Source organism: Pseudophryne corroboree, chromosome 1 (assembly GCF_028390025.1).
Source record: "Pseudophryne corroboree isolate aPseCor3 chromosome 1, aPseCor3.hap2, whole genome shotgun sequence".
NCBI classification, from domain to species: Eukaryota; Metazoa; Chordata; class Amphibia; order Anura; family Myobatrachidae; genus Pseudophryne; species Pseudophryne corroboree.
In genome coordinates this window covers 1,048,223,135-1,048,235,585 of record NC_086444.1, presented here as the reverse complement: position 1 = coordinate 1,048,235,585, position 12,451 = coordinate 1,048,223,135, and the positions used below count along the sequence as shown (strand labels likewise).

General features: G+C 42.2%; 1 protein-coding gene across 10 annotated transcripts in view; it reads left to right on the top strand.

Annotated features, from left to right (window-relative positions):
- Window positions 1–12,451, top strand: part of MICU3 (mitochondrial calcium uptake family member 3) — a 284,701-nt gene that overhangs the window by 124,877 nt on the left and 147,373 nt on the right. For all 10 annotated transcript variants that reach the window (XM_063920856.1, XM_063920855.1, XM_063920852.1 and 7 more), the window contains exon 4: window positions 800–878. In XM_063920856.1, coding sequence (XP_063776926.1) covers window positions 800–878 — 79 coding nt within the window. The remainder of the gene's footprint in view (window positions 1–799; window positions 879–12,451) is intronic.

Sequence of the window (12,451 nt, the reverse complement as noted above, 5' to 3'; positions counted from 1 at the left end):
TATACTTTTGGCGAATTGACGCATTTGTACCATTGCAGAAATGTCGAATTTGACAAATGTCGAATTTCAAAAAGTCGAATTTTGAAAGTCCGTTTTTTTGACGGAAAGTACTGAATTGCATTGTCAAATTTTTTTGGGGGGCGAAAAAGTCCAGTTCTTCGACAATTTCGGGAATTTGACCGCAATTGCATTTACCCCTTAGAGAGAAGTAGCTGAGGTGTATGTCTCTAGTGTCATTCAGAGCCACATGCAACACGTAGTTGAGTATTTTCTTGTGTAACTGTGCATATGCAATATTTCTGAAAAGTCCTATGTCATATGCGTTACACACAGCTTACGCACAAAAGTGCTGCTGCGATTTATACAGACAGGATCAGAAGAGTCGTGGAAAAGTGATGGCTGATTGTAGGCGGTGACTTGGAAGTGGCTAGAAATAAATGCAGAAATGGGCGTGTCATAGAGTGTCACAGTTGTGTCATTGCAAGTGGCTGCATTCACAGAAGCAAGCATAGGAGGCCATAGTCAGATGGAGAAACTGCAACTGCCATAGGGCTAATGCACATTTCAATGGTGCGTCCAATGGTGGAGTATAAGTATGCATCAATCCGTATTATGCTGAAAGTGGGCGGCTCAGTCCTTACACATTTAGCTGCAGAGGTGTACAGTATACAAGGGAAGGAGGTTGTTTGCATAAAGTTGCAGACAGGTGACCGCCAGTAAACGCTGCTTTATGCAACTCAGGCCCAGACAGTCACTTATTAATGATTACTCTTATGTTAAGTGTGTTTCTCTTTTACAGGACTTGAATCAGATTCTCTTAGACACACCTCCAGTATGGAAGGGGTCATCCAGACTTTTTAGAACTCTTGGAGATAAAGGTAATCATTATATTGTGATTGTATTCTAATATTCCCAAAAAATCTGGATTATTTTCTTGTCTTGGAGGTTTTCTAAAGCAAATCATGCTTAGATAATGGGAATAGCCCCTTAACTGTTCTGACCTCTCTAATCCTAGAAGATCTGCTTTCCTATAGGGATATCTATTCCTGCCAGCAATAGAGCAACTCACTGCGCTTTATTTTTCTCATACGTCCCAGAGGATGCTGGGGACTCCAAAAGGACCATGGGGTATAGACGGGATCCGCAGGAGACATGGGCACACTATAAGACTTTGAATGGGTGTGAACTGGCTCATCCCTCTATACCCCTCCTCCATACTTCAGTTAGACTCTGTGCCCAGAGAGACTGGACACACATTAGGGGAGCTCTCCTGAGTTTCTCTGAAAAGACTTTGTTAGGTTTATTATTTTCAGGGAGACCTGTTGGCTACAGGCTTCCTGCATCGTGGGAGTGAGGGGAGAGAAGCAGACCTATTTCTGCTGCGTTCAAGGGATCTGCTTCTTAGGCTACTGGACACCATTAGCTCCAGAGGGTCTGATCACTTGGTTCGCCTAGCTGCTCGTTCCCGTAGCCTCGCCGTCACCCCCCTCACAGAGCCAGAAGAAAGAAGCCGGGTGAGTATAGGAAGAACAGAAGACTTCAGTGACGGCAGAAGACTTCAGAGTCTCGGAGGTACCGCGCAGCGGTCGCGCTGCGCGCCATTGCTCCCACACACACAAGCGGCACTACAAGGGTGCAGGGCGCAGGGGGCGTCCTGGGCAGCAATATACCTCATAAGTAAAGCCTGGCAGAGATGTATACAGTGCACAGGCACTGTATACGGACCCTCGCCAGTACAAAAATGTAAAATAATAGCGGGACTGAAGCGCGCCGAGAAGGGGGCATGGCTTAGCCCTCACAACTCTATACAGCGCCATTTTCTCCTCACAGAGATGCTGGGTCCGCCAAAACACTGTTAAACACCTAACCGTTTAATATAAAGGGGGGGCACAGTTATTTTAGTGCAATATAGGTTCAACCATGAAGCACTATATATATATATATATGTATATATAATGAGCGTGTGTACAATGAGTTGGTTAAAGTTTGTGTTTTCCCTGTCAGAAATCTGCCCATTTTAGCAATGTTGGTGGGTGTTAAGTACACGTGTGTCGACATGTGTGAGTGCTCTACCACAAACAGATATGGAAATCCTCTGTCGGCATTGCCGACTCCAGATGGTACTTGATTCATGAGATTAAGTGTCAACATGTCAGTAGTTGTAAGCTTTTCCAAAGTAAACAATGTTTGGGGGACACAGACGTATGTGGGTGACCCTGTCGGCACCAACTATTATGACTGGGTGTAAAATAATATAAAAAACCTATACCTGTATGTATATATATATATATATATATATATATATATATATATGGTACGTTTGCATTGAGCTGTAGCTCGAGCACAGACGTGGTAGTATTTGTGGGGACGTGTTAGTGAAATTAGGTATATATTTCCCTCAGACCCCTCGGGGTCACAAAAATGTTATTTTGCCCAGTTACTACTCCCTGTTGTCGACACGAATACTATGTTTTATGTCGGCCATAATGTTTCCTGTTTAGATCCAGATCTTTGGCATTCAGTAAATGTCCATACACATTCAGAACACAGTAATGTCCCTAGGGACCCTGCTGTTCCTGACAGATTTTATATATATATATATATATATATATATATATGAGATGTATATAAAGATATATGTGTATATATGTGTATTTAAATGTGTATATTTGTATTACAATTTATTATGAATGCTGAAGTAAAGTTATTCCTTCTCATGTGCTGGTCGCTCTGTTAATGAAGCTCTAGGTCAGCCGTGACAAGATGGTCTCGAATCCTCACGAGGAGTCCGAGTGTTTATTCTTTTCCCGCCGTGGATAGAATAAAGTGAAAGTCAACCCCTGGTCTGCACAGGGCCCTGTCACAAAGGATCGTATACAGGAAGCTAAGTGATATTTTAATTATATGCTTTGATGATATTTGCATTACATACGTATGGGGGAGTGCTTGTATTCAGAAATGGTCGGTTACCTTGTTATCCGATATAATTACCCTGGGGATTTTCCTTGGGTCTTATCTAGAACATTGCAGCTTGCTGCCGTGCGACTACAAGAGGTATGCACTGACTCCGAGAAATCCTGGAGTATCTTCCCTATGAAGGAATAATCTGGTTTGGGAATGGCTTGGTTAAGTTGATCTCGGCAGATACCACTGGTAAGTCTACCTTCTTGTGCTATGTTCCATCACAACGGTTGGTGACGCATTTTTTGTGGGTTGCAGTCATTTTGACCGGTTGGATACCGTTTTTATTCCCCTTCTTTGTAGGTAGAGGGAGGTGAAAAGGTAAGAGGTCTGCAGCCTTTTCAACTTCGCAGAACCAGATATCGTCCTCTGTTTCTACCACATCCACCGCAGGTCACTGGGTCTATCTTGCTGGAGCCCACACCGGTGGTAACTCGTCCAATACTGTTCAGTTAGTCCTGGAATGGACTTGACACAGTGACTTAAGAATAGAGTCCAAAAGGGGACATACTCGAGTTTTCCAGATGATTCCCCTCACTGATTTTTCAAATAGATCGTGCCGATTCTCCTCTGGACGGGGAGGTAGTATGCGACACCATACAAGAGTTGGTTCAGGATCAGGACATGGTCCGGCGGTCCCTGTCACAAAAAAAAAAAAAAAAAGCTGTTATTCAAGCTTTTTCGTGCTTCTGAGCCCGGACAGCTCGGTCAGACCAATCCCAAAAGGATTTCTACTTAGGAAGTTGAACGGCAAGATGGAATCTCTCAGGGCAGGGATCTCCAGCCTGTAAAAGAGGAAAGAGGGTTTAAATGCGGTTTCATCCGCATTAAGCTTACCTGGGTTTGCTATTCAGGATTGGCATTGGCATTTCACCGGGGTGAAGGCAGTATGATGGTTTGCTTTCAATAGTAAGAGCCATTATTATTCTGTACTGGGACGCTCTCCTGCTTACGGCGAGGTCTAGAAACAAGTGGTACGAATCGTTATTTCTCTCTGACAGTTCTTCAACACAGAGAATCACTGTTGATCCCAATGGGGCAGATGTCGGAGTTGGGAATAAGATTAGATACTGAATTGTTGAGTGTGTTTTTTCCTGTGGAAAGAGATTTGAGGATCCAAAGTCCGGTCAGGTTTGCAACAGTGTAAACCCATCAATAAGTTCCGTTGATGAAGAAGATGGTTGCGGCCTATGAGGCCATTCGGTGAGAAGGACCAATGCCAGCGTGTTTTTTGCGGGACCAGTTGGACATGTGGTCCGGGTATTACCTGCACATGCATCGGAAAATAATCCTATTTTCCAGGACCAGGATATTTCTCCTGTGGTGACTTCACAGTTCTCACCTCCTAGAGGGACGAAGGTTCGGGATCCAGGATTAGATCCTGGTGTCCATGGATTCAAGTCTCCGAGGCTGGGGAGCAGTCTATCCAGGGGAGGAATTTCCAGGGGAAGAGGTCAAGCCGGGAAGCTTGTCTGCAATAAGCATTCTTGAATTAAGAGCTATTTACAACAGAACATATTCTTCATGATCTGCCCGTCTTAATGCAGTCGGACTTAACAGCAGTGGCGTAAGTAAGCTGCTAGCGCGGAACGAGGAGCAAAGTGGCAAGGGCAGAAGCCGCAAAAATTTTCCTGCTGGGCGGAAAGGCATGTGAACGCTCTATTAGCGGTCTTCGTTCCGGGTGTAGACAACGGAGAAATAGACTTCCTCAGCAGACACGATCTCCATCCAGGAGAGGGGGGTCTTCATCAAGAAGTTTTCACAAAAGTGACAAGTCTTTGGGGAATTCCTCAATTAGACATGATGGCCTCTCGCCTCAACAAGAAACTTCAAGGATATTGTTCCAGGTCAAGGGACACTCAGGCAATAGCAGTGGACTCCCTCGTGATACCATGGATATTTCAGTTGGTCTATGTGTTCCCTCCACTTTCACTCTTTCCGAAGGTGATAAGCATAAGAAGAACAAAAGTCAGGCGTTCCTCTTTGTTCCGGTCTAGCCAAGGAGGGCCTGGTATCCAGATCTTCAAGACTTACTCATAGAAGATCCCTGGCCTCTTCCTCTACGAGAGGACCTGTTCAAGCAAGGACCGGGCATGTATCAAGACTTACTGCGGCTGCGTTTGACGTCATGGCGGTTGAACGCCATATCCTAGCCCGAAAGGGTATTTCCGGTGAAGTCATTCCCACATTGCTTCAGGCTAGGAAAGGAGTAACGGCGAAGCTTTACCACCGTATTTGGAGGAAGTATGTGTCTTGGTGTGAATCCAAGAAGACTCCTATGGAAGAATTTCAGCTGGGTCGTTTTCTCCATTTTTTGCAAGCAAAGGTGGATGCAGGTCTAAAGTTAGGCTCCATTAAAGTGCAGATTTCGTCCTTATCAATTTTCTTATAAATTTTCTTTCAAAAAGAATTGGCCGCCTTTCCAGAAGTTCAGACTTTCGTGAAAGGAGGGCCACACATCAAACCTCCATTTGTGCCCCCAGTGGCACCATGGGACCTTAACGTGGTGTTGCAGTTTCTTATGTCACACTGGTTGGAACCTTTACGAGAGGTTGAGTTAACATTTCTCACTTGCAAGGCGGGTGTTGGAATTAGCGGCTTTGTCTCACAAGAGCCCCTATTTGATCTTCCAGGTGGATAGAATTTAGAACTTGGCAACAATTTCTGCCAAAAGTGGTTTCCGCGTTTCACAGGAACCAGCCTATTGTGGTACCTGTGGCTACTTAAGCCTTGGCTGATTCGAAGTCTCTCGATGTAGTCAGAGCTTTGAATATTTGTATCGCCAGAACGGCTCAGAATCAGAGGCTCTCTTTATCCTGTATGCTCCCAACAAAATTGGGGCACCTGCTTCTAAGCAGACTGTTACACGCTGGATCTGTGATACGATTTGGCATGCTCTTTCTACGGCTGGATTGCCGTTACCGAACTCGGTGAAGGCCCATTCTACCAGGAAGGTGGGCTCTTCTTGGGCGGATGCCCGAGGAGTCTCGGCGGTTCAACTTTGCCGAGCAGCTACTTGGTTGGGTTCAAACACTTTGCAAAGTTCTACAAGTTTGATACCCTGGCTGATGAGGACCTCATGTTTGCTCAATCGGTGCTGCAGAGTCATCCGCACTCTCCTGCCCGGTCTGGAGCTTAGGTATAAACCCCATGGTCCTTTTGGAGTCCCCAGCATCCTCTAGGACGTATGAGAAAATAGGATTTTAATACCTACCGGTAAATCCTTTTCTCTTAGTCCGTAGAGGATGCTGGGCGCCCGTCCCAGTGCGTACTGTATCTGCAGTTATTGGTTATGGTTACGCTCATGTGGTGTTTCTTTTCAGTCAGTCTGTTGCTGACGTTATTCCTGCCATGGCAGGCGGTATGTTATTATTGGTCGTGTTTACACACAGGTTGTGTTACATTTCAGTCAGCATATTGCTGTATGGTTTTTCATGCCGTCGGCTGGTGTTCTATTGAATGCCACGTTCTGCGGCATGTTCAAGGTGTGAGCTGATATGACACTCACCGTGTTTAAACAATAAATTCTTTCCTCGAAATGTCCGTCTCCCTGGGCACAGTTCTCTAACTGAAGTCTGGAGGAGGGGCATAGAGGGAGGAGCCAGTTCACACCCATTCAAAGTCTTATAGTGTGCCCATGTCTCCTGCGGTTCCCGTCTATACCCCATGGTCCTTTTGGAGTCCCCAGCATCCTCTACGGACTAAGAGAAAAGGATTTACTGGTAGGTATTAAAATCCTATTATAGTATATCTGTCACTTAAATAATATTGGAACTTACTTTATAAAGCATATCACATCACTGTAATGTCCGCATTAGTTACCTTTCTTGTTTGTCTTTGCAATAACTTATAAAATGATAATAATGATACAACATGCATATGCTTCTTATTTCAACAGAGATTAAAGTGTCCTTTTGTAAAAACTGCAATCTGTGTACATAGGTTATGCTTCTATGCACTACTAAATAGTTTTGTAATATGAAGCACACATTTTAGGAGTTAAATATTTTGAAGTTATGGAAATGCAAGAAAATTACTTTTATAAAGTGTCAATGATTTTAATTACATTCTCTGATTATGTCATTTGCTGATCTATTTGCTGTAACAGTAGTATGGAACCCTGAAACCACCCAGGGATTTTGTATATTTCAGCAACTAGAATTTAACCACATTAAAACTAAGGAATAAACAATGAAAATTTCCTGGCGCCAACCAAATACCAACACAGTTGCCGCAGCTTTCAATTAGGGAATACTCAGCCCATAAACCAGAATAAAAGATAAATAAATAATAGAAAGCGCTGGTAACCGTGTAAAAAAGGCTTTTTTTATTTTATTATATTCTATTTGTTCCTTTCTAAAATAAGATTTATATCTCATACATATTTTAATAAAATCTTAACATACAGGTTGCAATATTTAAAAACCATATATTCCAGTTTTATTTTATTTCATTTATCCAAGTTCAGAAATGCATTGATTTAGCAGATTTAATTATACTGGCATTTTCTGCTGAGCCTGGATAAATGACGTTACACTTGTTGCAATTTAGTCTTTACTAACTATTCACAGCTAAAACAGACACTATTCAACCACTTTAAAAAAGGTAAAATGTATCCTCAATGTATTTATCAGGGAGACTGTCCACAGCTGTGTGATTAAAACACCTTAGCATGAAGCGTTCTCAGTTGTTTAACCACTGTGAGTTCTAATCCATTGCCGGCAATTATTAAACAGCTTGTGCTCAAATCATATTGATCAGTCCTTTTTGCGTACAGAAAAAAGTCCTCAATTGTCACTTATAATATAGCTCTCAGTATAGTAAACAGCGCTCCAATGTAATTATAACATGGCCATGTTTGGTGATTTTTAAGAAAATGGATATTACCATATCAGTCCTGGGAACCCTGGTCCGTACATTCCCGGTCCTGGTAGCAAAATTCCTTTTAGCGGGTCTTATCCGGAGGTCTGAAGCAGGTTCCACAGCCAAGGAGATATTGGAAATGTGTAGTATCCCTTGGTATCCACAGGTTATAAAACGCGTTTCTCTGCCTTTTTCCAATGATCGGCGGCTTCCTCAGTCAGTGATCCTTCTCCCTCTACCTGGACACCTTTTATTTCAAATTTTCGCGGCGCGCGCATGCGCCCAACCGCGTGTGTTCCAGGCCTCACTTTCGTTATGTGGTATATTCCGCCGGACCGCATCAGTCTCCCGGCTTTACCCACATTATCCACATCAGTTATCAATCATAATTAGGGCTCTCCTCAGCCGCCCTGCATCTCAACATACGTTTTTATTTAGACATAGCAACAGAGAAAGTTTAATAGATTTAACCATTCTATCTCTCTCTATGTATATACATAGTATCATGCTACTACCAATATAAATCTATATATAAATACACTCTTTATTCTTGTTCTATCTCTTAGCCTTATATATGTTTCCATATATATAAGGATAAGAGATAGAACAAGAATAAAGAGTGTATTTATATATAGATTTATATCGGTAGTAGCATGATACTATGTATATACATAGAGAGAGATAGAATGGTTAAATCTATTAAACTTTCTCTGTTGCTATGTCTAAATAAAAACGTATGTTGAGATGCAGGGCGGCTGAGGAGAGCCCTAATTATGATTGATAATTGATGTGGATAATGTGGGTAAAGCCGGGAGACTGATGCGGTCCGACGGAATATACCACATAACGAAAGTGAGGCCTGGAACACACGCGGTTGGGCGCATGCGCGCGCCGCGAAAATTTGAAATAAAAGGTGTCCAGGTAGAGGGAGAAGGATCACTGACTGAGGAAGCCGCCGATCATTGGAAAAAGGCGGAGAAACGCGTTTTATAACCTGTGGATACCAAGGGATACTACACATTTCCAATATCTCCTTGGCTGTGGAACCTGCTTCAGACCTCCGGATAAGACCCGCTAAAAGGAATTTTGCTACAAGGGCCGGGAGTGTACGGACCAGGGTTCCCAGGACGGATATGGTAATATCCATTTTCTTAAAAATCACCAAATATGGCCATGTTATAATTACATTGGAGCGCTGTTTACTACACTGAGAGCTATATTATAAGTGACAATTGAGAACTTTTTTCTGTACGCAAAAAGGACTGATCAATATGATTTGAGCACAAGCTGTTTAATAAATTGCCGGCAATGGATTAGAACTCACAGTGGTTAAACAACTGAGAACGCTTCATGATAAGGTGTTTTAATCACACAGCTGTGGACAGTCTCCCTGATAAATACATTGAGGATACATTTTACCTTTTTTTAAAGTGGTTGAATAGTGTCTGTTTTAGCTGTGAATAGTTAGTAAAGACTAAATTGCAACAAGTGTAACGTCATTTATCCAGGCTCAGCAGAAAATGCCAGTATAATTAAATCTGCTAAATCAATGCATTTCTGAACTTGGATAAATGAAATAAAATAAAACTGGAATATATGGTTTTTAAATATTGCAACCTGTATGTTAAGATTTTATTAAAATATGTATGAGATATAAATCTTATTTTAGAAAGGAACAAATAGAATATAATAAAATAAAAAAAGCCTTTTTTACACGGTTACCAGCGCTTTCTATTATTTATTTATCTTTTAAAACTAAGGGCTGGCCACACACATTGATATAGAAAATGGATAGATCCATTTGTTCTATGGTTAGTTCAGTGGAATGCATCCCAGGGTGCCACATTACTAACCATTAGCAGCAGATGTAGAACAATCGCGGTCACTGGCCAACTATTGGACTACTGTAATCTCCTCCTATCTGGCTTACCTGAAAAATGCCTCTCTCCACTCCACTCTATCCTCAATGCTGATGCCCGTCTCATCTTCCTCACCAAACGTACTATAACCACCTCCCATCTCTTGCAGGACCGTCACTGGCTACCCTTCCCATTCAGAATCTAAATCAATCTTCTCACACTAACCTACAAAGCCCTCACCCACTCTTCTCCCTCTTACATCTCTGACCTTATCTCTCTTTACATTCCCACCCGTCACCTTCGCTCTGCTAATGCAAGCCGTCTCTCATGCCAACTGATTACCTCCTCCCACTCCTACATACAAGATTTTGCACGTGCTGCTCCCTATCTCTGGAATTCTCTACCTCTCCCCATCCGCCTCTCCGCCTCTCTACAAAACTTCAAACGGGATCTCAAGACCCACTTCTTCACCAAACACAGCCAACTCTCCTCCTAACCCTCTTGTCTATGCTCACTGTCTACCCCTTCTGTGTCACCCCGGTCTGTCAGCCCTTCACCTTCTAGATTGTAAGCTCACAAGAGCAGGGCCTTCTTTCCTCATGTGCCTTTCCTTTTCTTACTTACACTATCTTATACTCCATACTCCCTTTGATGGCAACTGACCCTGGTTTTCCCTACTTGATCTATATTTTCTTGAACTGTTAATGCTGTTTTCTTGTTTGCTCATTTCATTATGTACTGTGTAATGGGCGCTGCGGATCCCTTGTGGTGCCATATAAATAAAGTATAATAATAGTAATAACTAAATAGGTAGGGAACAGTTAAAATATGTATGTAAAAATATGTATTTAGAGGGACAATTTAATCAAAAGGACCAACTGTGTGGGACAGTGCTTGCGATTTGGGAATCCGATAAGATTATACACTTTTGATAAATATTACACAAAGTGTCTGATCTCTTCCTCTTGCCCCTTAAACCTGTCTTACAAAGCTGCAGCAACAGCTGTACCAAACTTGTTGTAGAAATAACAGCTAAAACCTTAGCTGTGCTTTGAAGTACCTTGTTGTCGGTCTGCGCGTTTTAAAGTTCTGTTTTGTTTTCATAACAGTGAATTAACTACATAAGAGGAACTGGTAAAATACCTGTTATTATAGGATACTGTATTGTGTCATTTTATTCCCCCTCCCACCCAATAAAGTATGACAGCTCTGACATGAATGGCCTCTGATAGCTGTGCCTTCATCGTGCTCTGCAGATGTGGGAACAATCCCTGCTGTTTCCAATCTGTCACTTACTGGCGCTAGTACTATTCTGCTCCCAAACACCTGAGAGCAGCTCTCTCTTTACTTTCATGCCAACAAGATGTTATTCTTTTCCTTGTTGTTTTAGGATATTTCTATTGATTGGACTGTAGAATCACAGCACATTCAGCGTGTATATTAGCTGCGTGTTATGCATGGAAGCATACCAGGGGTACTGTAAGGGCTCGTCCTGATGTTTTTGTAATGATCTAGAGGCAACATTTACTTGTGAAGATTTTTAGCATTGTACTGTACCTCTGATGCACATTCTCATACAGTTCTGTGGGGTACAGTAAGTTGTACTAACTTTAACTGTCAGTTATTGATTTTTAAACTGATAAAATATTAAGGTGGAGCATAAAAATGTGAAAGTCGACGTTTTGCTTTTTTTTTGTCAGAAAATATACATTTTACTAAAGGAAATGTACAGACTAATAAATGTAAGTGTATCTGATGAAAAACATGGGTAATTTCCCTATTCATAATATTACTAATGCTGGGCATACACATAAAAATTAAGGGGTCTATGTACTAAGCCTTGGAGACAGAGAGTGAACGGAGATAAAATACCAGCCAATCCGCTCCTACCTGCCATGTTACAGGCTTTTTGAAAAATGACAGGAGCTGATGCTTAATCTCCATCCATTTTCCGCAAGGCTTAGTACATAGACCCTAAAAGAAATGATATCGGTGCTCCGCCCCCGGGCAGGACACATTTCCCCGTTCCTTTCCCATGTGACGTAACAAAGGAACCGTCCATCGGTTGGCGATGGTAGGGCATACACTGTCTAATGCGGCTGACTACCAGCTTAGAAAATATTTCATCAGACAGACATGCTGGCCGGTCCGGCTTGCCCAACTGATCGATATTTTTGGATCGATCGCCTGCATACACACCACAATTATCTGGGCAATCCAATGATATAGAGCCGATCGGCCAGATTATGTTACCGTCTAGCATTAGCCATACTTGCAGCAGCTGAGTTTAAATGAAGAAGAGGCCACCTCTTACAGTACTGTGCAAAAGTTTTAGGCAGGTGTGGGAAAAATCCTGTAAAGTAAGAATGCTTTTAAAAATAGAAGTGTTAATAGTTATTTTTATCAATGAACAAAATGCAAAGTGAATGAACAGACAAAGAGAAATCTAAAACAAATCAATGTTTGGTGTGAACACCCTTTGCCTTCAAAAAAACTTAAATTCTTCTAGTTACACTTGCACACAGTTTTTGAAGGAACTTGGCAGGGAGGTTGTTTCAAACATCTTGGAGAACTAACCACATATCTTCTGTGGATGTAGGCTTGCTCAAATCCTTCTGTCTCTTCATGTAATCTCAGACAGACTCAATGATGTTGAGATCAGGGCTCTGTGAGGGCAATATCATCACTCCTTGTTCTTCTTTATGCTGAAGATAGTTCTTAATGACATTGGCTGTATGTTTGGGGTCATTGTCCTGCTGCAGAGTACA